The 26,661-nt window shown below is 39.8% G+C and overlaps 1 protein-coding gene across 4 annotated transcripts in view; it reads right to left on the reverse strand.

Annotated features, from left to right (window-relative positions):
• The window catches only part of Iqch (IQ motif containing H), a 216,733-nt gene that overhangs the window by 76,557 nt on the left and 113,515 nt on the right, over positions 1-26,661 (reverse strand). For all 4 annotated transcript variants that reach the window (XM_063257797.1, XM_023561668.2, XM_063257798.1 and 1 more), the window contains 4 exons: positions 17,791-18,339; positions 17,041-17,107; positions 6,778-6,861; positions 2,408-2,583 (listed from right to left, as the gene is read on the reverse strand). In XM_063257797.1, coding sequence (XP_063113867.1) covers positions 2,408-2,583; positions 6,778-6,861; positions 17,041-17,107; positions 17,791-18,339 — 876 coding nt within the window. The remainder of the gene's footprint in view (positions 1-2,407; positions 2,584-6,777; positions 6,862-17,040; positions 17,108-17,790; positions 18,340-26,661) is intronic.

The following is a 26,661-nucleotide window of genomic DNA, read 5'->3' on the forward strand; positions in this document are numbered from 1 at the left end:
AGATTGCAGGTCTTGTGTGATCATTTAGAGAAAATTGGTATCATTGGATCCAGGCACCAGATTAACACTGACAACAAAAATTGAAAATGTTCTTAATTGCCTTGTGTTATGGCTACACTTAATTTATCACTCCTGATATTTTTTTTTTTTTGACATGAGACAAATGGTAGTTGTTTAGAATGTCTCCATGAACATCAAAATTATCCAAAAATAGACACAATGACTTTGTTGGAGCACATTTTACCATTACAAATTCAAGCATTGTGTAGTAACTTGGGGAGATGTACAAACAGATTTTGGCACGCTTTTAAAAATCTCCTCAAAGCCATTCATTTGAATGAAAATCAGCACTGATACAGTCTCTCAAACCCGTTAAAAAGAAATAAAGCAATAGCTAAACATGAACAGAAACTGATTTGAAAGTGAGAGTTCAATTTGTGTATTTTAAAAAGTTGGTTGTTTATGTGTGATTAATGACTCAGATAGTTTGAATTTAAGTCATGAGAAGTAGTAAGTACTTAAAACCCTGCCTTTGTTTCTGCTCTCCAGACACAAACCTACACACTGGCTGTACTTTGCTGTGGGGAAAGAGCTGCCTGTCTCTTGCTTGGAAGTCAGAGAATATAGTGCAAGGGCAAATGTCTCAGGGAGCAAGATTATCAAGTTGGAGAGAACTCGGGAATTATCTAAACCATCTTCTCATTTTATAGACGAAGAAGAGAGGACCAGAGAGGTAGAGGGTCTTGCCCAAGGCATGAGTTTACCCAAGAGCAAAGCAGTCATTTCCAGTTTATTACAGTGTTCTAGAATGGTCAGAATTTGGCTTATCCTCTGGCTCTACTGGGAACCTTGGACTAGAAAATCTCAGTTTCCACAGACATGAAAGAAGAGTGATAATTTCTGTCTTGCATTGTTCTGATGATCAAGTGAGAAACACATGTTAAGAATTCAGTAAATTTACTCTTTCTCACAGATTCCCTTTCCACTCCAGATGGACATTTCAAAAGAAACTCCATATTAGCAGCTAGCAGGCATTAGTTAACTAATTAGTTACTCAAGTGAACTTGAGTCTCCGGTTTGAGAAATTTAGGGATTTACACACTTACGATAGACCTTTTTCTTCTTTGCTCTCCTTCTTTGTTTCTTTCCTTCTTTGCTAATGCCCACAGTGACTACGCCATTGAACCCAGGGTGCAACTAGGCAGAACCAAAAAACAAAACTCTGGTGGAGGATATGGAAGGTTCCTAAGACCACGAGTGGTAATGATTTGTACCTTGTCCTTTCTTTAACTGTGCCTCCCTTGAGTTCCTGTTACACAACCAAGGCTTTCAGGAAAACAGAACTGAGCGGAGAGCTTTGGGAGGGGTGGATATTGAGATGTCCACTCCATTGTGACTGTTCACCCTGACGGCAGAGGCAGCTCACTTGGTATACCTGCGAAGCGGAAATGCTGTCGTAGTCTTTCCCAGCTTTGGCAGGGCTTTCTCAGGTTCCATTCCTCTCCCTTTTTGGTTTGTCAAACCGTGCATTGAGAGGTACAGTTGAGTGTGAATAGCTACTGACTGAACACACAGACACTTCCTGTGCAAAGCGTGCGGCCAGTGTCTCTGGCAGGATGTAACAGCTGGCTGATGCACCTCAGTAAGATGCAGAGGGAGCTATCATTCTAAGAAAACTCAATCTTTAATTATACAAAGAAATTCTCTCAAGAATTGGATAGTCCATTAGGTATTAAAATGTTTAATTTGGAACCTTTAAGTTCTTACTAAAATGTAGAGCAGTTCATTCCAGGTCATCTGCTGCATGGCCTTAGTCTAGAACATTGTCATTATGGTTCCATAAATTCCCAAAAGACTGTTGACTAGGAAATGGGTTCCACTTAGAATTCATTCCAGTCATTAAAAGGAAAAATTGGAAACTTGCTCATTATGAACCACATGACACGGTAAGTCAGGCCATCTTTTCCTGAAAAGGGGAAAAAAAAAAAAAACAACTATAGAGAATCAGGAAATACTTGTGTGGAAGTCAGAAAATACTTGTGTGGAAGCCTTGGTCTAGATTTTATCCCTAAGTAGCTTTGTGACCAGCCTTTCTGTGTCTTGGTGTCCTCCACACAAAATTAAGTAAAAAGGATGGTGGGTGTTACAAACTCACCTACTTGAGGGTTTCACCTCATAACTGCAGTTAGACTTCAGCTACAGGGAAACTGGGCGAGTGTAGCTGAATTAAGTCTGAAAGTTAAACTGGGATATTTATTTCCTACAGTCTAACTAGTAGTCTAATCAGTAAAGCTGTTAAACTTGCAGTAATATTTCACTGATGTGTACCAGAGCGTTGCAAGTTATAAAATTTCCAATTTAATTTTACTGCATCCCTGAAGCCGTAGTAATTAGGAGACAAACTCACAGTGAAGAAGTTTACAGCTTCAGGGGTGATAATTTTGAACCTGTGCTGCAGGTCACTTCTGTCCTCAAGGTTTCCTGATTTGACAGCTGCATGTAGACTTAGGATTTTATTGTAATACAGCATTAACTCGTCATTCATGTGATGGGAGCAGATGTAGATGATATTCACATTGTCATCTAAAAAACAACAGGCACAATGTTAATTACTGGTATAAAGGTAAATGACACTGTGAACTCTGGCATCCAATTGATGTTGTGCAATTTAAAATAAAAGAGTATTTCCAAAAGCCACATTGAAGTTAATTTAGCTTGATTTTGCACACATCTTAGCAATCCAACCAGCTTTTTTCACATTAGCATTTCTCTGTTGAAAAGATAAGCTACTAACTACAACAAAAATACAAGCAGTAATTCCTTCAGAAAGAGGGCTGTGAGGTAGCATGAAACCGTACCTTCAAATAATACACCGGGATGTAGCCATGCAACTCCCATTAACATCAATGGGAATTTATCCCATTAACTTCAGCAGATTATAAAACAAAGCTATTAACTTTAGAAAGCTGGTGAAATTGCAGTTTCTTATTCTGCTTGGACTTGAGTGGGCCAATTCAGGGAATGTCCTGTCCAAATAAATGGTCTGATTATGACCATAGCAATAATTATTTCAGGAAACCAACCTTTTCCCTGCTCCATTCCCAAAGAGAAGTGTATTACTTAAATAGCACATCTAGTGATTCTTGGTCTAAAGGAAACATGTTTTGTTTTTGTTTTTGTTTTTGTGGTACTGGGGGGTTGAACTCACGACCTTGTGCTTGCCAGGTAGGCACTTACACCACTGAGCTAAATCCCCAGCACTAAGGAAACATGTCTTAATTTCACTGTTCTCTTTCTTAAGATGTGCTTAAGATTATGCACATAGAAAGAAATCCTAATTAAATATCCCATCCAAATGGAATAGTGGATAAGATTACTCACTCCATGCTGCAGAATATTTTAGGGAGCATGGGTGAAAAATTAGCAGCCCATGGAATTATTCACTCATAAAATAGCTGACTATTATAAATACCAACAAGTAAAACAGTTGGCTAAATAAACATGAGGGGAACCCAGTGAGAAGAGGGACTACGATGCTGCCTTGAGGAGTCACCATGTCATAGGCACAAACACTGTAGAATGGAGTGAAGAGAAGTGGCACAAGGAGCACACAAGGAGGTACCAGGGCATTCCAGAGGGAATGCTGCAAGTGTTACTGGGATGGTTTAGAATGTCTTCCAGAAGCCTCAAGTGCTCCAAGACAGGGCTTTTGGAAGGGCACAGGAGCATAAGGACACTAACTTCCTCAGTGGATCAGTCCATTGAGGACTATGTACCTGAATGTACTGCTAAGAAGTGGGGCCATGGTGCAGGAAGTAGGTTATCTGCAGAATAACCTACAAGGGTGTGTTTTTGTCTCTGGCCCCTTCCTCTTGCTCTGCTTCCTGGCTGCCATGAAATAGAGCTTTTCTGCGCCATGTCCTTTTGCCATGATGTTCCTTGCACTGGAGCCAGCTGTCCATGGACTGACACCTTGGAAACCAGGAGTCACAATGGTTCTTATCTCTTGTAAGTTGTGTTTGTCAGGTGTTTTGTCCCAGCACCAGCAAAGTGACTAACACAGTTTCCTTGGGCAGGGTGAGCCAAGCTGAAATTCTGAGACTCCTCTGCTACAGTTTGGGGGTACACAGGGCACAGACTTATTTCTACTTCAGCTCTGGGACTGTTATTTATGCTTTGCCTTCTTCACTTGTAAAGATAGAAATGAAATCACCTAGAGTATAGAGTTTTAGAGAGTAATACAATGAAAGATACATGCAAAGCACCTGTGCAATATCTGGCATAGTAAATACTCAACACATGGCCCAGGTACCTGAATATTCTCTATGGCCCAGCTTGACAAGCCCAGCTGATGGCACCTCCTACCCTGTGTACCATTCCTGTGCTCCTTGTGATTGGATTTAACACAATGGAGCAGTGTCCTCTGTTGTTCCATGCTATTGCTTCAAACTCACTATTCGCTGCAAGGTCCTCAGATTCAAGGTTTATACCTTTTGGTCTATTTCCCCAAGCCTGGGTATAGTACAGAGCACATAGGTGCTGTGCTGCTGAGCTATAGCCCTGGCCCAAACTAGTGGGTTTTAAAACCAAGCCAGTAATTTTCTTAAAAAAGAAAAGCATTTAAAAAAAGCATGAAAACATAAAGAAAAATAACTAATTCTGTAGTAGAATGAAAATGAATTTTTCTTGGAAAGAAAAATTACAGATAGAAATCACCTTTCTCATTTCACCTTTCTTTTCTATTTATTTCTGGAAAAGGAATATGTATTTCTCATTCTAGTATTAGTGTGCTTTCATCATGAATCTAGATATGATCACAATTAACTGGTGGGTAATTATGAAAAGAAGCTGGTAGAAAAATGCAAGTTGGGGCTGGGGATTTAGCTCAGCGGCATAAGCACCTGCCTTGCAAGCAGGCGGTCGTGAGTTCGATCCCCGGTACCGGTAAAAAAAAAAAAAGTAGAAAAATGCAAGTTGCTTTGATTGCTAGTCAGTAGTCAAGATCAGTTGTTCTCCTAATTCATCTAGGAATTGAAAATACCATTCATTCGAGTCTGTACCTGACAATCGTGACTTCATAGCCAGCATCAAATGATAAATCTTACCAGTCTGATCAGATCATCTTTGATTCCCCTGATAAGTAGGAAAAACACCTTGTACTAGCAAGTAATAAAATAAAAAAGGACAGTTACTTATTCTTTCACTGTTACTAATTTTTCTAGTTTCCTCATATTTGTATTACATTTTAAAGTCCATTTCCTTTCATCTACTACTTCTAAACTTTTCTTGTCTTGAAGAAGTTACCTGATTACACTGATGTCTCATGAGGGTACTGTACAAGAAAAGGGACAGTCTCCCAGAAATGTCCATATTAGCTGAAGTTTCCACTGCAGAAGGACACAGACTGAATTACTAGAGTATTTAAAATAGAAGCTTAATACTTTCAAAGCTTTTCCAGCAATGAGAACCTTTTGCAAAGGAATTCTTGAGTGATGATTTGTTCTATATATGGAAAGGTTAAAAAAAAAAGCTGAAGAAAATACTAATTCAAATAAATCAGAGCCAAGTCTGCCCTCTGCTGCACTTCAGTGGCTTTTATCAAGTCAGGTTTTTAGTTGAAATAGCTCAGCACTAACAAATCAATCTCAAGTCATTAAATTTTCGGTGATGCCAAGAAACAGTATTAGTGCCTAGATAATAGATTAAAGCAATTATACTATTATTATTTTAGGACTCTGCAAATTTCTAGTACTGATACATTTTGGTTACCAAATGGCATTTATAAAATAATAATGATGTTAAATAAATATGAATCATGTAAAGTGTGTCATTTCAGAGAGCCAGAGAAGTTGGTCATTGACAATTTAAACTTTTCCCTTGCTTTCCTTAAATAAGGGCTAAAGCAATTATATTATAACAAAACAAAGAAGTTTGTACTTGGTAACTAACAAAAATCTAATTTTTGTTTTTATTTCAGTGCTGGGAATCAAACTCATAACCTCGCACTTGCCTGGCAGGTGCTGTGCCACTGAGCTATATACCCAGGCCCTAATTTTTGTTTATCCCAAGTTTTTGACCACAAACTGACTTAATGTTATTTCTTAGTCTTTACAACCTAGTTATTTAAGTCTAATGTGAACCTTGGCCATAAATAGTAGCCAGAGCCGTCACCTTCAGACATCCTCCTCTTCTGGATCCAGATTGGTGATTGATTGAGAACTGCCCAAACTAGTACCAGAGCCTGACTTTCCCAGGGCTGTTCGCTTTGCTCACTCAAGTTCTATATTCCTAAGAAGTCCTTCCACTAGGACTTAAATGCTTTCTACTAACTAGATGCTTTATATTTATAGAATAGCATCTTTTAAAAAATCTCTCTTCATTTCGCCAGTATTTTTACAATGAAAAATCAATGCTGCATTTCTGATACCATCTTTCATTCATTGCCGAGATATCAGACAATACTGACACCAACAGCAAGTGCTGACCTCAGTCATTGCAAGGATTCAGTAAATAAAGATGATTTTGGTGATACAGGAGAGAAATCCTTATCCAGACCTACAGCAAGAGAAGTTAGTGAACCACTCAAGCAATTGACGAAAACATCGTTTTCCTGTTTCCTAGTTCACCATCCACCTGTTACTTAAAGCATTCAATTCCCCTAAAAATAGATTGGAAATCCAAGTCTTTTCCTGATAGAGGGAAAATAAACAAAACAAACATGGTATCAATATTCACTGATAAATACTGAAAAGACTCATTTGTGTTGAACTACTGTACCTAAGATGTCACACAGCCTCCCCAGCTGCATATTCTGTTGCGTGCCAAAATCACCAATATGTTCTCGCACAGGCTGGGAATATCCTAAAAGGCAAACAAGGTGTCAAAGCCCAGAAAGAGCAAGTCAGTATAGCAGAATGGCTCGTGAAAATTGCAATATGTCACAGTCCACATTACAAGGAACAAAGTTTCTCTGCAGCATTTTATAGAAGCAGTGTAACTCCCAGGAAGGTGCCCTTGCTTCGCAGGGAATTAAGCAGTATTTGGAAAGATAACCAAGTCTCATATTCTGCAACAGAGAGGCCTGTGGTTTTCAGTACTAACAAAGCTGAGAGTCAGGACTATAAAACCGTGGGGAAATGTCCTGACATTTAACCTAAAACATTATGCTCAAGTTAAAAACCATTTTTTTGGCCTTTGAACTTGTGTGCCCAATGTGGCCCCTTGGAGATATGTGCCAGAATCACTTAAACAGACGCATAGATTTCAGATAAATCCTTTATGGTCAGAATTATGTATTTAAGGAATTGTCATATCCAAGCAACAGGCTTCTCTCCTAGCAAAAAGAGCTTCTAACCTTGAAAGGGCAAGGAAGATGAAACAGTTGCTTTGCAGTGCTAAGAAAAGTCCTGCAGTTTGCTTCCACTTCCACTAGAAACAGCAGTGGGAAAACGCATGGATTACTATCATCTAGAAACATTTCGTGCCAGTATATCATGTCTTAAAAGAAAAGTGGATCCAAACATGAACTTAAGTGGCACACATCCAAGCAGTATATTGGCCTATGTGAAATTTGGCAACCGAAAATGCAGCTTTTTTAAAAAATACAAGTGCTGTTCACATTCTGGAGAGATGCTTCAATGCCTCCTTGTGGCTAGTGAGCCCAAGCACATGTTTCAAGCTCATGTGGTTGAAGTGGTTTTACAGACTACATCTTGAAGATAGAATGCAGGGCTCCTTCTCTGCGAAATAAAAACTATAGCAATTCAGGGAATAGGGCTTCCGCCCAATGAGCTCTGATAACTGGCGCTTTGCTTTGATGTCAGTGTTTAAACATTAGACAAGTCCTGAAATTGAATGAGTTTAGGATTCATCTAAAAGCTTCTCTGCTATACGCATATGAATACTAATACAGACCATTCCACATATGAATACCAATACAGGCAGGTAAAGTTTGCTGTCTTTATGTGTGATTGTAATATTGGAATCCTTGGGACTTTACCAGTGTTCAGACAAATATTTATAAAGATGTACTGTAAGGGGCTCGGAATTTAGCTCAGCGGCATAAGCACCTGCCTTGCAAGCAGGCGGTCGTGAGTTTGATCCCTGGTACCAATAAAAACAAAAACAAAAACAAAAACAAAAAAACAGATGTACTGTAAATAACTCAAAGAGCCTATAAAAAGGTAAGAAAGATGCCTAAAGAGTAAAATATGATTAAGAAAAGAGCCTGAGAGCATTCCACAAATGCATTTCCTTTCAAAAGATAAAAGGTAGTATGCAATGTCTCATTAAGATGATGTCCAGGGGCTGGGGATTTAGCTCAGCGGCATAAGCACCTGCCTTGTAAGCAGGCAGTCGTGAGTCCGATACCTGGTACCGATAAAAATGAAAAAGAAAAAAAAAAAAAAAAAAAAGATGTCCAATTTAAAAAATAAAAGATGTTTGATCACTTTGTAGCTGCAAATGCAGCATGTGAGAGAATAAGTTTGTGTTCCATTCAAGTGCTAAAGGTCAGCTTTCCAACAAATTACTTGGTACCTCTGTTACCACTAATCAAGGCATAAAAATGTCTTTGCAGAATTATGGCAGGACTGACAACTTTAATACACTTACAGATATACCCATTTTAAAGAATTGCATGTTAACAGTCTCAGAACATAAAGGTCATTGGAAATAACAGATAGGGAAAAAATTTTGTAAAGTGCTACATAAATATAATGTTATGAGGTATGTGGACTTCCAAAGTATACACTAGCAACAAATTCTGTGATAAGCAGTATTCCATGAGAAGCCAGTGTGGTGGCTCATGCCTGTAATCCCAGCACTCTGGAGGCTGAGATGGGAGGATCGTTGTGAGTTCGAGACCAGCCTGGGCTACAAAGTGAGCTCAAGGCCAGTCTGTACTGCATAGACCAGCCTGTCTCAAAAAAAGACCAAAAAAAAATTTCATGACAAATAATACAATATATACAACATTACTAGAGCAGAAGTTTGGAATCAACTTTGTTCTCATGCTTTGTCTATCCATACAGTACAGGTATTGAGCATCCAGGTTAAAAGATGCAACAGTATATTTAAAAATCATAGAGACTTAACCAGTAAATTACTAATAGTTATGTGGCTTTGAGGAGTTTATAAGAAATATCTAGTGGCAGATACATCGGATTTCAGGATATAATCTACAAAGACATGGTTGCTTCAGTGGTCAGAGCAAGAATACCGAGGGAATCTTGAGGGACCCTCAACTTTACCCAGTTATACCTCAAGAAATCAGGGTTTCTTGCCCAAGATCACACAAACCTACACATCATTTTTTATGTCTACCACATATTCAGCTATTACTTATTTAGCTCTCGTGATCAATTTAGTTTACATGGAACACAAGAGAAGACTTTCTCAGTGAGACTAGAGAACTCCAGAAAGGAAAGAGCTTTTGAGTCTTCCCTCACTTTAATTTTCAGTTTGCTGTGGTAGACAGAATAATGGCCCTCCAAGATGTCCATATTCTAATCCCTGGGACTTGTAAATGTGCTAGATCACACAATTGCAAATATGCTAGATAGTGAAGTTGTGAATGAAATTAAGGTTGCTAATCAGCTGACCTTAAAACAAGGAGATTCTCCTGGATTATCTAGCTGGGCCTCATGTCATTAATCAAAAAGGTCCTTGAAAAGGGAAGAGGAAAACAGAAAAGACGTTAGAGATGTGACTACAGAAGAAAGGCACAGAGAGTTGTAGTGATTTTAGCTCTAAAGATGAAAGAAGGCCTCAAAGAAGGGGCTGCGTCTTTGCTGATACCTTGATTTTTATAGTTTTCGGACTTCCCAGTTTTCCGGCTATCTGATCATAAGTCTGTGTGGCTTTAAGCTCAGCAGGTTTGAGGTGCTGTCTTCCCTGGCTCCCGCGAAGCACTACCCCTCTTTGATGGTCTGCTTCTCTTTTCACATCTGAATGAAAGATGAGGACGGGCCAACATCCCTGGCACATGAGATGCATTTTAATAAGAGCTGCTGCTGTTACTATTTTCTTCCTAACTACAGCTGAGACAGACTGAAATTCTCAAAAGGAACTTCATTTTCACGCAGGGACATCGTGACTACTACAAGCACAAGACTAGGCAATAGAGCTAATGAGTCTTCGTCCGTGTCAGGCATGCCTGACAGTGCTTTTCCGAGCAGGTTCTTAGGCTCCCTTCACTGTCATTCTCTTGTGCTATCTTTTCTGCATGTCTTCAGTGCCCCTTTTATCCTTTCCCCATTTGCCATCACATGTTGCTCGTGTCGTATGCCTCTCCTTTCCCCTGCGCCACGCCAGTTCCTGCGACCACACTATAAGCTTCTGTAGAGTAGGCACTGGGGCAATCGGTTGTCAAACTGGTGAACAAAACATGTTTGAGGGCTTGCTGAAAGCATCTGTCTTCTATGTTCTCTCTTCCCCATTTGTTCTTTTCATTCCCTCACTCTCTTCCTGTCCTTTGAGTTCCCTGGTCTAAAGAATTTCTGGTGAACTCAAAGAATGGAAAGTGGGAGTTGTAGATTTTTCTAGATCTTTATCAGCAATGAAAAACAACACTGGCAAAAGGGCCCCTCTCTCTTCCTCCCCACTCTGGAGAGAAATACACAGCATTTTCCTTACAGCTGTCCTCGTTACGTGCAAAATACACCCAGATAGATAGAGTGTTCCATCTTTTCTGAAATAAGCAGTTGCAACACATAACTACCACCTCCATGTCCCATTAAGGAAATCTGAGTTACTCAGGTACTTTTGGTCTTTTGCAGAACGAAGTTGTCCAGCAGTGGTTACTGGCTTCACTTCTCTGTCTTCACTTCCATCCTCACCACTCTTCCCAACCCTCATGCTATGCAACACCTATCAGGTGATGATAATTGCCTCTTTGCATGCGAAGTCTGGCTTGGTTTTTTCCTTCACTGCAACCAAAGAACCCCAAGAGAACAAGCAAGGCTATGCCGAGGCCTGCTCTGCATCGGGTTGTGCCTCTGTGACAGGCACATGTGTCCCGCAGATCACATGTTCTGTGGCTGACTCTGAGCTTCTTCTCTCTTCTCCAAAACCTATTCCTTACAATGTAGCCAAGGCAGGGGGAGTTCACTGACAATAGCTTCTGGTTAGCAAATCGTTAAAATTCATCTCCTTCCCCTGGCCCAAAACAGTAGTTTATCCTCGCCAGTTTGACTGGTCTGGAACAGTGGCTCTCAGCCTTTGCCCTATTTTGAAACATGATGGGTGATGTTCAGTGTGTCGCATCCTCCTAGTGGCACACACGGAGTTACAGCAGTCGTAACAAAAACTTGATTCTTTTTCCTCCAAGGCTGTACTGTGTACAAGTGGAGCAAGAGTGACATTACAGAGGCGATTGCCTCTGTGAGGTGAGTGCACTCAAGGGAACTTGGGTATTCGGATGGTAAAAATACAGGGGGACATGTGCCATACTTCACACAGGACTGCACAGCCGACGTCTTGTGGCACTGTAGATGACAGTGATGTACACATTATACTTATGCCCGGTTTTAATTACTTGTGCAAGTGTGAAAGTACAAGATACTAGAGAGCAAGAAAGTCGGATATCAAGAGAAAGGAACAGAGCCCTGTCCGGGGTATTGTTGGGGTATGTCCAGAATTTTTGATTAAGAAAAAAATTGATATGGGGGAAGGCTGTCAAAGGAAATTAGAGAATTTTGCTATGAGGGTCTAGAAAATACACGTATATTTACTGAATTTTGAAAACATTCTCAAACCAAATGGCCAAGTAGGTGAACCTTCAAAAGGTGAGAACTTTCTCTTATTCCAGGTTTCTGTCGGTGGTTGGTTGAGCACTCCACACAGCCTAAGCCAGTGATTCTCAAATTGAGGTCTGGCAATGCCGGGGTGGATGCTGAAACCATTTCAGGCATCTGCAAGGTCAAATCATTTGCAAAATGTTCCTAAAACGTTGTCTGCCTTTTTCAACCTATTCTCTCACAAGTCGCAAGACATGAAGTTTATTCATATGCTCGCAGATCCATACTGCAACGGGCAATATTAGCAATGCTGAGCTTAATGTGAAACAAACAAAGGCATAGGGGGCTGGGGATTTAGCTCAGCGGCATAAGCGCCCGCCTTGCAAGCAGGCAGTCGTGAGTTCGATCCCCGGTACCGATAAAAAGGAAAAAGACAAAAAAAACAAAAACAAAAAAAAACAAACAAAGGCATATACACGGTTATCTGAGGAGGCCGCAAAGCATTCCTCTCCTTTCCCAGCACGTATCCAACTCTGGATTTTCTTCATACACTTCAGCCAAAACAACACATGTGGCAGACTGAACACAGAAACAGCTGGTTCCAGCCACGCTGGATTCAGACATTTGCAAATTTGTCAGCTGCCTCCACCCCCCTACTACAAGTTTTCGTTTTGGGAAATAGACATATTTAATAAAAATGTGTCATTTGGGGGTAATATTTGTAATGGGTTATTTGTTAATAAGTATTTTTAAAGTTTCTCAGTTGCTTTCTGATACAATAAGTAACGATAGATACAATTTACTGAAATCAATGCTTCTTAGGCTCTTCAGTAACCTCTATGTAAAAAAAAGTTTTAATCTTTTTATGAAAATAAAGTTTATATTTTATTTAGCACAATATTCATTTTAGAACAAATCCTAATATTAATTCATTTCCTGAAAGGCCCATGTGCTGATACCACCTGACATCCAGTTTAATACTGTTTCTGTGTATTATGCTACAACATTACATAGTCCAAGACCAACTGCAGATATTGATAGGGCAGGGTCCTTGGGCCCCCTCTGCTCTGAGCAAGGAATGAGTGTTCATTTGTTTGACACGGATGAATACAAATATGCTTTAATTTTGGTTTGGGCTGTGAATAAGTGTGAAAGTATGAGTATACTTGTTCCCTGTCAGAAGAGACCAAGACGTTTCTGGGAAAGGCTGTCTGGAAGATCTTGGCAGCGCACTTATCCCCAAGGAACTTATGCGGCAACTCCAGAGCTCAGCTATGGTTCCATACACCTGCCAAGATATGTGTCTCTCCACCCTGGGTGGAAGGAACAGAGCTGATCCAGTCTTTGAAGTGTCAACTAAAAAACAAGAAACTACAGAAGTGACCATGTGTAGAAGCAGAGTAAAAACATGACTTCAGATGTTTACTGTGGTTTGTGTGTTCTCCCCTGCCTCCGGTCACAGATGGAGGCTGAGTTCCGTTCTTACTCTCGGGGAAAAGGAATACAGTTAGGAAGCAACTGTCTGCTGAGTGTTCGGGGCTTTCTCGGTTTGGCATGTGGTCAAGTGCACATAAAAGTAAGTTTCCCTATCTTTTCTTTTAGGCTTTTGTTACAATACAGACCAGCTAAAAAACGTTTTGTGTGAGTTTCACAATAAAAGTATCTGCAGTTTTTATGGAACAAGATATTCTAGAGGTAACTAATTATGTTGTCCTCAAGGATGATTTGCCAGAAAGACAAAAAAAAAAAAAATGAAGCCTAACTATGTACATTAACTTTGGCCCTTAAATCAATTGCCAGTGAAGTAAGATATTACATAGAGAAAGGAAAAAATCTGACGTCAGTATGTTTCCTCTTTGTATTTTAATAGAGGATCAGAAGTGAGAGAGGAGGCAGGGAGTGTGGCGTAGCAGCATAAGTGCCTGCATGGCAAGTGCAAGGTCCTGAGTTTGAGTCCCAGGAAACTCATCACTGGGATTTACCCAGCTGGAAGTGGCCTCAGATACCTGCTCATGGCATCCGAGGCCAACACTTCACATCACATTTCATGTCAGTATATTTAAACATGGCACTGAGTTTAAGTGACACCCAATGACGTGTTGCATTAAAGCAAAAAGGAGTTAAATAAAAAGTACAGGAAATAACAGGGCCAAAGAAACTAGAAGCACAATGAGTTTTCAGGTTTTGTTTAGACCTCTGGTTTTTCTATAGGAATTAGGATTCTTTGTTACAGTTCTTTCTTATTTGACTGATAGATTTTACTAAAATAGACCTTGGTATTCTATTCTTGCTCTGAACTATGGTAGATTGTTTTGTTATAATTGTATTTCATTAATAAAAATGATAAAAATATGCAATATCCAATTAAGAGATCAGCCTAGCTATTCTAGAAAAGATGATTTTTTATTGTTTTATAAAATTATAACACCATTTGGTTTCTTTGGATAATTTGTCAATAGCATTCCACTTCTCCTGTAGATTAAAAATAGCTAAAATATTTGTTATTTTTAGGAATGATACCTGAAATATATAGCAGTCTATCAAATTATGTAACTCCTCCTTTCAAAGAGATTACTCTGCAATATACTTTTGTTTTAGTATTCATATTATCAAACTAATTTAAAAATACATTGTGTTTTTAGTAAAAAACATCACTGAAGAGCCTTCCTTTCTGTGATCATGGTTTGGCAAGTGCAATTATTTTGTATGTGCAAAACTGCATAGCACACAATCAAAGGCTTATATTGCAATATATTACGCAGTTATCGGTACCTAGCTTTCATTTTAAATGTTCAGATATGCTACTGCAGCCCCAGTTGGCAGGCAGCACAGTGTAATTATTTCTAGGGTGATTCTATAGCAAATTTCCTATGGAAAGAGAAAAAGAGGGCAAGGCTACAATTTACTTTAAGTGTCTACCTGAACCTGATATTCCTACCAACTAGTTTCAACCAGTGAATTCTTCTTAACCCTGGAAAGGAAATTATTAGATTGAAGAGACTGGTTTTCTTGCAGTATATTTAGAGAAAAAATTGCTTTACTTGTGTTCATTTCTGTTTTTATGAATTATGTAGATAAGTTCGTGATGCATGAGACAAAGAAGCCACATTCTATCCAGCTGAAGTTTTCTTTCTGTGTTTCTTGGGAAAACAGTAAACAAGAGACAGGTACTCTGTACCATTTTAAAAACAGAATAGCTTAACAATTCTGTCTGTGGAATAGATCTGAGATGAGTGCCCAAGTTACTTCAGCTCATTTTAGTGTGCACGAGTCATTTAATAAGCCTACAGCATGATATGTAGAAACAAATCTTATATGATAAAAGCCCAAGGATTATTCTCTTGTGAAAATGTGCAATTAGTCTTTTTATATATCTGAGATGTTCTGAACTCTTAAAAACAATCAATGATTTTCCTTTAGAAGGAGTAGTTTTGTTTTTTACAAACAAAAAATAGTGCAAGAGAGAAGAACTTATTTATATATCTATTTAAAATGAGTAGGTGAAATCTAGATGAAAACTGGCTTTAATACCAAATTTAAAATAACACTCTAATTTTTGTTTCTCTAAGCAGATTATTCTCCCACTTAAGCAAGCCCTTTTGAAGTTTTAAACCACTTTCAGTTAAAGCTATTTTTTACTCAGTTTATATTACCAGTAATTTCAGTTTTACTTCTTTGGAGACTCTGGGATCAGGCTTCTCTGCTTGTTAGTAACGGGAGTTTTTGAAGGGACAGAGTCGGAGGGGAGAAACTTGTGAAAATTGTGTCTGTAACACCTTGGTGTGTCTCAGCTTTGCAAAGTAGGGGGCTCATTTCTGGCTCCAGTTTTTTCTAAAACTGAGAAAGCAAAACTAAATTCTCCACATGATATGAGGTCAGGCCCACAATTAAGTGGTAGACGCAAAGGCTCGTGCACCTTATTCTAAGGACCGGAGTCAGTTAATTGGGTCTGCAATTAGCCTCTCAGGCTGCAATCAATTACAAGTGCAATTTCTGTGTGTGAACTAATTTCGTGTGCAAAAGTAGTCTCACCAAAACAAAAGCCTAGGTTAGGATGAAATGCAGATCTGTCTTAGCTCACTTATATCCCAGGAAGAAGCAGACTTTTTTCATGTGCCATTAAAAAAAAAATAGCAGTACTAAATGGCTTTGTACATTTCAAGATTTTTCTTTAACTTTTCTTAGATGTAAGCACATACTCTAGAACCTAGGAAAGTTGACTTGTGTTACTATTCATATTTTACTAATATAAAAATAATTTTAATTATGACAATTTTTTATAATACTGTTTAAATGTGTCAGTTTGTATACATTAATATACAAAAAGGGATGCTCATGCAGGAGTGCAAACCAATTACAATCAAAATTCTATTACAGTAGGACCCTTAATTAATTGCTTCATTTAAAAAAGGCTTTACAGACCTACTACATAATGTGGACATTCAGTGGATTTTGCTGCTTGTAAAAATCTTATCATCAACACAGGAAATTTGGCCTTACCTAGATAATTTAACACACTAGGTAAACGCAAAGCAAAAAATAAAAACAAGACAACAAATCCCAAACATTTTGATAGCAGCTCATGTTTTAGAAAAACTTTTGATGCAAATTTCTGAAATTCCCAGTGTCATTTTGGTATACCTATTTTACCACTGTGTTTCAGACAACAGCTTTTAAGTTCCCCAATTCATAAATGTAATTAAATAATTACATTAGTGCTAATTAACATGAAACTGCAGATTATTTAAGCGCAAAAAACACTATTCAACTTCTTAATTATTCTTGTTCACACAGCATTTCCTTTTGCTCAGGCGCCCTAGGTGCAAATAAAGCATCCCATCTGCTCGTAATTAGAACTAAATAATTTCAGAGAATGTAGCTTATCATTTTGACTGCACATTTGATTAAAAACAGTGTACAAGCAATATCCTGGCTTATTGGCGTAACAGCAACAACACACACAAGCTTGTGTTGTGTCATTAAAGAAGATCGAAAACATTATCTGTTATTTCAGGGGGAAAAATACAACTTTTTAGTTCATTTCATACAGATGAAAGCGAATTACAGCAAATCACCTCTCCACTGAATAGCAGCCCCCACATAATGACTTTATTTGCTTAATCCCCAAATTAAACGCCGTTTTGAGCGAGGGCCCTGTGTTATTACTCTCATCATGTGGAGAACATTTTCCTGCCGAGACCAATTTGAATAAAACAAGGGGCCTTCCTTGAACTCAATCAAGGAGCCATAATGTGGTGGGTAATAGAGGTTGCTGATAGATTTGCAGGCAAAAGTGTTATACCTAATGATGGGATATGGATAATAGTCCTCCTGGAGGTCCTGATGCGATTCCAGTTGGCTGCCAGATGCTAAAAATCAAGAAGAGCATTGATCAGTGACAGGAAGCTGTAGTAGATTCATCTAGTCAAACTTCAGCTGTTTTTCCACTGTACAGTTAAGCCAGGCATAAATTATATTAATTGATTTAATTACATAGTTAAAACATCTTCCCCAATTAATTTAATTAGGTGGCTACATGATGCTACTGGCAGGGGAAGATTAGAGGCAGCTCACTTAATTAACAGAATATGAATAAAAAAAAGAAAGCAAACATAAATGAAATTGTGAGCACTAATTAAAAGGCTGTCTGCAAACTTAAATACTTTCTGACAAAGTGGTGACAGCAATGTAAGGCAAGAGAGGATTTTTTTTCCTGGCAAATTAAAGTGCCAGGAGGTATATATAGGGAGAAAAAGTAATGCCATTAGAACATTGATTTTCTGACAGAACTACCATAGTCGAAATGAAGGCACTTTTCCTCTATAGAAAACTTCAACAGATTTTGCAGACACAAAAGTCGGGATCCAGATTAGGCTAAAATATGTACAAACAAATGGGAGGCTGGTGCATCCTACTCTGGGAGAAGTCAAAGGCAAGGGAGGCTGAGGGAGGGGAGGCGGAGAGGGAAAGATAAAGAGACAACTTATGCAGTTATTCAAGCAAGAAATGTTTAGAAAAAGAGGTCTGTCTCAACAGCTGGCAGACTCGGCACCTTGGCTCGGATGCGGAAATTCTCCAGGTGTCTCTGACGCGATTCCTTCAAGGTCTGCTTCAGTCGAGCCTTGTGGCAGTGCAAAAGCCACGCGATGGCAATCACGCCCGATGCCCACTTCTGCTGGCGGTAAGTGATGAAGAACTGTCGTGCCCGGTAGCACTTCCATGTGGCCTGGATCTTGCTGGCAGCCTCTGACTTCCCGCCTTGGCCCTTATATCTCTGTCCGGGGAGGCTTAACAACATCTGGACTGGAAATGGGTTCTCTAACACGGAGAGAAGCTGGCAGCGGGTAAGTTTATTCGTCAGCTCAAACTCCGGAAGGAGGGCCACCAGACTTCTCCCTTTTATTTTGACTTCTGGGATGGCATAGTCCCTGAGAAACTTCTCGATGTATTCTAAGAGGGAGAAAATGCTCCCCCAAGTTAAGCTAAAATGTTCCTTGAATGCTAAGAAGTCAGGGGCTGTCTTGTCTATGACGCCATTAAGAATAGAAAAATCATAATCCCATGATGACTTGGAAGCTCTAGGAGCTGTGATTTTCATGGTCTGTGAAAAAAAATGTTGCCAGAGATGAAATATGTTATGATCCCTTCTAAGTGAGTGGTCAAGACACTCTTGACTGTCACATTATCATTTACCATTCAATTATGGGAAGATATGGGTCATAGTATTACTGGTTTAACATATCCACATCATAATATGAAAGTCTGATGAGAATGCATCATTAAAACTCTTCAGAAGAGATCTTAGAGATCATGCAAAGCTATAACATTTTTATAAAAGTGTAATAAAAATTGCTAAAGGAAACATCATTTAAAATTATGCTTTTAGTTTACTTTGATATGGTCAGCTGACTCCCATAATCTTTTGTGATTTACTTTCAGACATGTAGATTGGTCTGATTCTTTGCACATACTTTATCCACGCATTATAAAAAGGATGAAATCATTCTTTGCAGTCTTCAGGGTAATCTCAAATATTCCCAAAGAGAACAGTTTATGATTTCCTAGGAGACAGCTTTTTAGTGTTTACTGGAATTCTCCTGTCACTTTCACTATGCAGGGGTGATTTTTACAAGACGCATTATATTGTATATTATCACTCTGGTCATTTTCTACATTTCCCTCAACAAGTATTCTTTTAAATCTACTATCCTCTTACAGACATATATGGAGATGTCTAGAGACTGAATGTAGACATTTCATAACAAAACCTAGAAAACATTTGTTTTTGATAGAATTTTTTTCTTTGTATTTTTCTATATTAAAAATAATAAATTCTATTTTAGAAATCAAGTAAGAAATTTGGATGATAATAGCAATATATAAAGACATCCTCACTTAAAAAAAAAAAAAAAAAAAAAAAAAAAAACAAGGAAAAGAAATGTTGCCACCCTTGCAAAACCACTCTACTTCAGTTCTCAAAACCTGTTGCACTGGGAACTGGACATTGTGCCTCATGGTTCAATGTTCCGAGTAGGCTGGAGGCTTGAGGGACAGGGGTGGGTGTAAGTGTTCCAGGCCCTGAATTCTCAGTGAGTCAGGCAGTACTATGGCGATCATTTCTTCTTGCTTAGGGATTTAAGGACTTGAATGTCTTCATTGTGTCCATATTTTCAAATGTACAAGCCCATCTTTACCAAGCTGTATGATCTTATTGCGCTCTACAGTTTGAAGTTTTCACAAAAACTCAAAAGAAAACCCCAGTTAATTTATCAGTTACTATATTGCCACCTCACTGTGCTGAGGATCTGTTAGATTATCCATGCTTTTCTTTACTAAGTAAGTGTTAACTGAGAGGCATTAACAAATACAAGGCTGGAAGCTATCTAAGAGGAAACCAAGCCACAGATACCTTTACAAAAAAGCCACAATAAACAAACCATGCAATTTTTAAAAAATCCCTTCAACTTCTTTTTTTTCCCCTCTCAGGTTCTAGGCAGTAGAATGATTATATTATCATCCAAATATTAAATACAAAATGGAAATTTGCTTTTACTTTAGAAGCCAACTTTAAACAGCAATTAGCTTTTGTATATTTTTAACTTGAGAGCTATTGCAAGACAGAAGAATGGTGAAAAAAAGCCTTCTCACCGACTCGAATCCTTTCCAATCTGGCCAGAACACCAAGAGAATGGAGACTGCTTGGTAGGTGGAGATAAATAAATTCCCTCCTCTTGGATGGGCAAAGAGAGTTAGATGAGCAAGGGCTCCTTTAGCAGACCAGTCTGGCAGGAGGAGCTGTGATTCCTGGCAAGTGACACATTTTCCAAAAGAAATGGCCAGGGGCTACATTTCTGGGCTCCCTCTAGGAACAAGTTGTGATGGAAGGAAGGTTAGAGTTCAGAGAAGAATGGCCAGGCGTCCATAGTGAGAGACAGACATGCAGATGGACATGGGTGGAGCTGGCTGACGCTACCAGTCACTTGTTTGACCCAGTCATCAAGACACTGAGATGTCAAGAAGCAAAGCTATTGGTGGGAGATTCGTCAGAGAATCTCATCTCCTTGGAGATGTTCATATAGTTTCAAAATTCTTTATCCTTACAGAGAATCATGTGGACATAGGACCAGCAATGAAAATGCAGCCATGCTGGGGAACAGTCGGAGGGGAGAGGGCTCTTTGGCCTCTCTCAGTTAGTGTCCTTCCACTGGCTGGGGCTGGAGTATCTGTGTACATTAACAAATGCATTTTAGCCCCTCTGATAGAACAGCCTTGCACAAGCTGGGGCTGCAGAAATGAACAGGGGCTATTGTAGAACAAAGGGATTGCACCTTCCTACCTTCGAGGATGATATTCCAGCAAAGACCTGCTCTCAAAGGAAACACTGGCTTGGACGTCTAATAGACCACTCAGGCACAGGGAAGCTATGGGTTTGGAGTCAGCTAAAGCATAACTGTAGTACATCTGTCACAGAGAATACCACACATGGGAGCACTTCACACTTAGAGCAAGAAAAGACATGCCTCTCAAGAGAAAGCCTTCCCAAATTAAAGCAGTGCATCAGCACTGTGAGACCCATTGAGCAGGTAAAGACAAAGATGCTTCACAGCCTGCTAGGAATCAAGCCCTGATTAAAGGTCATGCCACACTTCAGGTTCTGGTGCCTTCTTTATTCTTCCTTTATGATCTATCTCCAAGAACTTGTCTTGCATTGTCTGTTTACTTTCCCTTCCTTCCTTCCTTCCTCCTTCCCCTCCTTCTCCTCCCTCTTTTCACTTCTCCCTCCTCTTTTGTTTGCAATGTGTTGCACTTCCAATGTGGCATTACTGATTCAGTAGCCAGTGTTTTTCTTTCTGGTGGAAACAATGTCTCCTGAGACGTCTGTGGTCTCACCTGATCCTTCTCAGAACCGCAGCACTGCCTAAGCTTTGTGCAAAGCCTGCACTCAGTCATTGTCCCCCACACAGCCCAAACCGTGGCAGTGGCCTAATTATTAGCATCCTGCTCTAACTGACTGAGTCAACTAGCTGGGAAATGCTCTTCTTCATTTGCAAAGTGTAATCACTAATTAGGTAACTTTGAGAGTTTCTAGAGCAGTTATTTCAGGAAGATTCTAAATCTAAAGCAAAACAACCTGCCAGGAAGATAAAATGATGATTTTATAGGTAAGACCCAATGTAAAGCAAAAATACAAGCCCCGTATTACATTCTTTAAAAAGATTTAGAAATAGCTACTACTAAGAAAAATTCCAGAAAAAAAGTAATATATTTCTAAGATGAATTTCTTATGAAAAATTTTATTTTCATATATGTGGATAGCACAAAGATATAGAATTTGTGGACCCCTAAACTGGATATGAGAAAGATCTTCCAGTAGTAAACAGGCAAATATTTGGGATAATTTAATATGAGTGTCATTTTTAGAGAATAATAATAGCATTGCCCAGAAAAAGACTAAAATTTGAATCAGAGTCCATGCACAGTTACTCAAACATCAAATCACATGCATTCGTAATTAGTCTGGGAAGTTGCACTGTATGAAAAGTAAGTTCTTCTTGTATGTTATGACTCTCAGTGAGAGCTTAGGTTCAGCAAACAAATGGAACTTTTATTCCCCAAGGACCAGAGACTCCATTTGTCTATTTCATAAAATTTTGGTGAAAGTCCACAATGTGGTAAACTTCGTACATATCAAATATGAAGACCTCAGCTGGAAAGAATTGTTCAGAAGGAACACACAGTATTCAGGGAGAATGGCTGACATCATCAAGATTCATAAATTTAACCTGATCAAGTCTTGAATTTTAAAACATGAGGGATCTTGAAGGTCACTGACTTTGCTGCTCAGGTCCAGCTGTCTGTAGTACAGAGTGGGCAATGATTAATATTAATAAAGTGGCACAAAGATAAATGGAGAGGCTGTCCTAGTGCTGCATGACTTGTGGCGAGATCAGAAGCTGGCTTATGGACAGGTTAATCTGTAAGCCAATGGCCAGAATTGAGAATAGCAAATGGTCTGTGACATTGTGGCACCTCAAGCAAGGTAACATGGCTGCTAAGAACTTTACTCCTCCAATTCCTTTTAGCTCAATAGTCCCAGTTAGCAGATAATTAGGTTGCTAGTTACTCGTGATTGGCTCCTGAATGCTCTTCTAAAAATGCATTGTTTCTGATTCTTGAACCTTGACCACATCAAAAGTTCACCCCCACCTCTTTTTGCAGTACCCCAGCTCACCCCTGTCACGCTGTGCACCTAATAAAGGCCAAGGACACCATGCTTTGTGATCTTAGTCCTTATTGGAAACTTTGACCATTCCAGTGCCCCTTGTAACTAAAACCTCTACCTTGCCTTGTTTTTTTTTTTTTTAAATCGGTACCAGGGATCAAACTCACGACCACACACTTGCAACGCAGGCGCCGATGCCACTGAGCTAAATCCCCAGCCCTAACCTTGCCTTGTTTTAGCCGTCATTGCCTCTGAACAGAAGATTGGTAATCATAGGCCAGAGCTCTGGTACTTTGCATTTTGCCCTATAGAGTATTCTGGGCTCAAGGGAAAAAGAGTTGGTGCTGAATTCCACCCAACTTGGGTCAGCTGCACTGTTTGCCACTCTGTTCTCTGTACTTTTAGGAGAGTTACTACCTTCTGAGCATCTGGATGTTTCTCAGCTGTTCCCTGAAGAGTTGTTGTGATGATTGTGCCCTATTACGCTTTCACAGTGCCTCACCCCTAGTTAGCATGGTTATTGCAAACAGATGAGGAAGCTGAGGCTCAGGGAAGATAAACAGCTTGTCTAAGCACATAGAGCAAATTTGTGGGTCTTCTGCTAGTGTTGCAGGCAGCCCAGTTAGTCAGAAATATAGGCAGTGAGATAGGGTTAGATCCTCAAACTGTGGGGGAAACAGATACCTCCTGCTGTGGGCCAGGCCTTAAGACAAAGGATCAAACAAATGGTTCTACATCCTGGGGACTGATATTCTAATTAGTTCCCTATCACCCTGGAGTCACCAGCCCATCCCTGGAGGGGAAAGGTCACAGCTCCAAGAATGCCAGCTTCCTACTTGACTTGCTTTCCCATTTGTCCCCAATTTAATCAATTTTATCTGAACTGTTGATCTTATTGGCTAACTATAGTTATGTCCCACCCTATGCCCATCTGCTTTATGAATTCCCAGTCTTCCCCCAACTTGAACCCATGGTTTTACTCTTATAGAGTCCCAGGAAAAGACAAAACCCTGGGCAACTCGCTGGGGTCTCTTTCTGTCTCCCTGACAGAAGCTTTCTTTTTCTCAGTAAATACATTCTACTCACCTCCGTTGCTCCTAAAATTCATTTTTCGGTTTTAGGAAACATAAACTCGCAGACATAGTAGGTTGGGCGTTTCATTCCCCTGTATCACTAGGACAATCTTTTTGCTATGACAAGGAAACGTTCTGTTTTGAAATACACCAAAGCAGAGGCTTGTCCTTGTTACCCTCCCCTCACTTCTTTCCAGTCCTCCTTCCCTCATGGTGTTTGCCCTTCCACACTTTATCCCATGCTGTCCTCCACCCCCAGGCCACCCAGGTTTACAGTCCAACTGTGGATAACTCTGCAGATGGTGCTTTATCATGTTGTGGTCTCCTTGCTCTGCCTTTCCCCTGTCACCTCCTACAGCAAAGTCAAGCTGGCCTTGATCTGCTGCTTCTCCTTTATGAGGCTGGAAAGCAATTTATTAAGTAAATCCCCATGAATGTACCACGGGACATAATGTGGGATAGTGGAAGAGTGATGGATCTGAACCTAGCAGACCTGAACTCTGGTCTGTCACTGCCTTCCTGTCACCTTAGGAGGTCACTTTAGTTTCCATTAGGGTGCCTCTTGGAGTATTTCTAATTTTCACTCCCTATGACTTTCTGAGTTAACATGTCACCCAGATGCTAGGGTCAAATCAAAGGCGGTTCTCTCCAATGGCACTACTTTCTCCACCATGAGACAGAACTGGAGGGATTCTTCTCCCTTTTCCTTTTTTTCTTTTTTCCAGACAGCAACCATCAAACCAAAATAGATGGCAAGTTGCCTGTAAGACCTAATTGTTATACACTAACAAAAAGAGCTTCGTTATGTTTGTGTTATGTTTGCCTGTTTGTAATATGCCTGTTTGTAATTTGAGTGCACACATTTATAACTGCAGACAAAATGAGACACCTTCCAGGGGCTTTTTGCCCATTTGTAACTTAGGGCTTTTGCCTGTTCGAAATTTGGGGCTTCAGTCCATTTGGGGCTTCGGCCCGTGTGGGAGTTTCAGCCTGTGGGGGGCTTTGGCCCGTTTGGGGGCTTTTTGCTCATTTGTCTTTATGTTCAATGTTTTGTACTTTGGAGTTGTCCGCCTGTTTAAATCTGTTATTAACTTTGGGGCAGGTTTTGCCCATATGAACTTGTTGAATTTGTTACTAACTTAGGGGTTCATTGCCCATTTCTGTTGCAGGATCCATGCAGCTCATTGGACTCAAGGTTCATAATGAAAATTATATCCTTTAGCTTGCCAAACTGTGAACAAAAAAAACTTTTGTTTGTGTCTTTAATGTTGGTCTTGTCTTTTGTGGTGCCTTGTTTAATGTTTTAATCATCAATTGATTACTTGCAACCTCGGCATGCCTTTTTTTAAAAGTATTTTTCTTTATGGTTAAAACGTGAATATATATGCATATATAAGGTGTTAATGTCTAAAAAAGCGAGAGAGGAAGTAATTGACTGGTAATAAGTAAAAAAAAAAGAGGGACAAAGAAAGTGGTTTTGTTTCTTGTTTTGTTTTTAATTTGTTTTTGTCTTTTTTCCTTTTTATCGGTACCGGGGATCAAACTCACGACTGCCTGCTTGCAAGGCAGGCACTTATGCTGCTGAGCTAAACCTCGAGCGGTTTTGTTTTAAAATAAAAATGTTTGGCTGTGCCAGAATATAAAAGAGAAAATGCTTTCTGTGACATGGCTATTGTTGGGGGCTCTTAACTAGCTTTATGTTGCAAATCAAGCAAAGAACCTAGCAAGATAATTTGCAATACTATGAGTTTGGCCAGAAAAAAAAATTCCAGGAATAACTATTGTGCCTAATATGATTGGTGATTATAGAAATAAAATACAAGTTCTTGCATGTGCTGTGGACATCAGGGAGACTATGTGGTACAGTTAATTTTGTTACCTATAAAAAAGCCCTCTTTTGTTAAGTATGTAATTTCAGTAAAACAATGGCCTGCTGTTGTACCATCCAGATGGAACCTGTCCTCTGATCCAGAATGCCAGAACCATGTTTTCCCTTTGTCCCACCCCGATTGGACAACCAGAGATAAGGAGGCTCAATCGGTATTGCCAGTTGTTCTTGGTAGCCATTAAGGGCACCCCAGAAAACCCACCAATTTGCCCAAGTAGCAGAGGTGAGACAATTGGCTAATGAGTCCCCCTCAGGGCTTTCTGAAAAGATTGCAAAAGGCCTATCACATTTATACACAGGTAGCACCTAAAAATGCAAGGGCCATTAATATTGCCTTTGTAACCCAGTCGGCCACTGATATTAAGTGAAAATTGCAAAAGTTTGAGGGATTTGAGGGAATACCCTTCAGTCAGTTATTAGAGATTGCTTAAAGGATATTTTACAACCTGGAGGACCCTAAAGACCAGGCTTACGAGGTTTCTGCTTGGCAGAAGGACTGCATTGGTTGTTGGAATCTCCATAAAGGAAAATAGACTCTTTCCTCCCAGTGGATGCAAGCCATCCAACAGATTCCAGTCCCTGTGACTAAAAAACAAATGTGAGAATTTCTAGGACTAACCCAGAGTTTGGGACCCTGGCAGAGGCCTGTTGCCTATCTTTCCAAGAGACTTGATTATGTGGCAGCCGGATGGCCACCTTGTCTGTGGGTGATTTCCTTGGTGGCCCTCCTGATAAAGGAGGCTTAGAAATTGACTTTTGGACAGAAACACTTAATTGTCCCCTCCCATTTGCTGGAGACTCTCATCAAGGCTCCACCAGACCAATGCCTGCCCAACTCCTGAGTCATGCCGTATCAGGCATTACTTCTGTATCTGACTACCATCAGTTTCAAGGGGACAGCAGCTTCAAACCCTGCTACTCTTCTGCCTGATGATCACCCCTCCTTGCCCCTCCACGACTGTGTTGGGGAGTTCCTTTATATTTCTCCGATGGAAGCAGTTACATCTATCAAGGTAAGCAAGTTGTGGGAGCTGCCATTACCACAGACTCTCAGATTCTATGGGAACAAACCCTAGAGCAGGAAACATCAGTCCAACAGGCTGAACTCATTGCCCTCACTGAGGCCCTCAAGTTGTCAAAGTATGCATGTGTTACTGCCCATGTTCACGGGGCCATTTATCAAGAATGATGTTTATTGACTTCTGGGGGCTAAAAGGTTAAAAATGCTTCCCAAATTTT

Source organism: Cavia porcellus, unplaced genomic scaffold (assembly GCF_034190915.1).
Source record: "Cavia porcellus strain 051 isolate PalLab524CR breed Dunkin Hartley unplaced genomic scaffold, mCavPor4.1 scaffold_10, whole genome shotgun sequence".
Classification (NCBI taxonomy): Eukaryota; Metazoa; Chordata; class Mammalia; order Rodentia; family Caviidae; genus Cavia; species Cavia porcellus.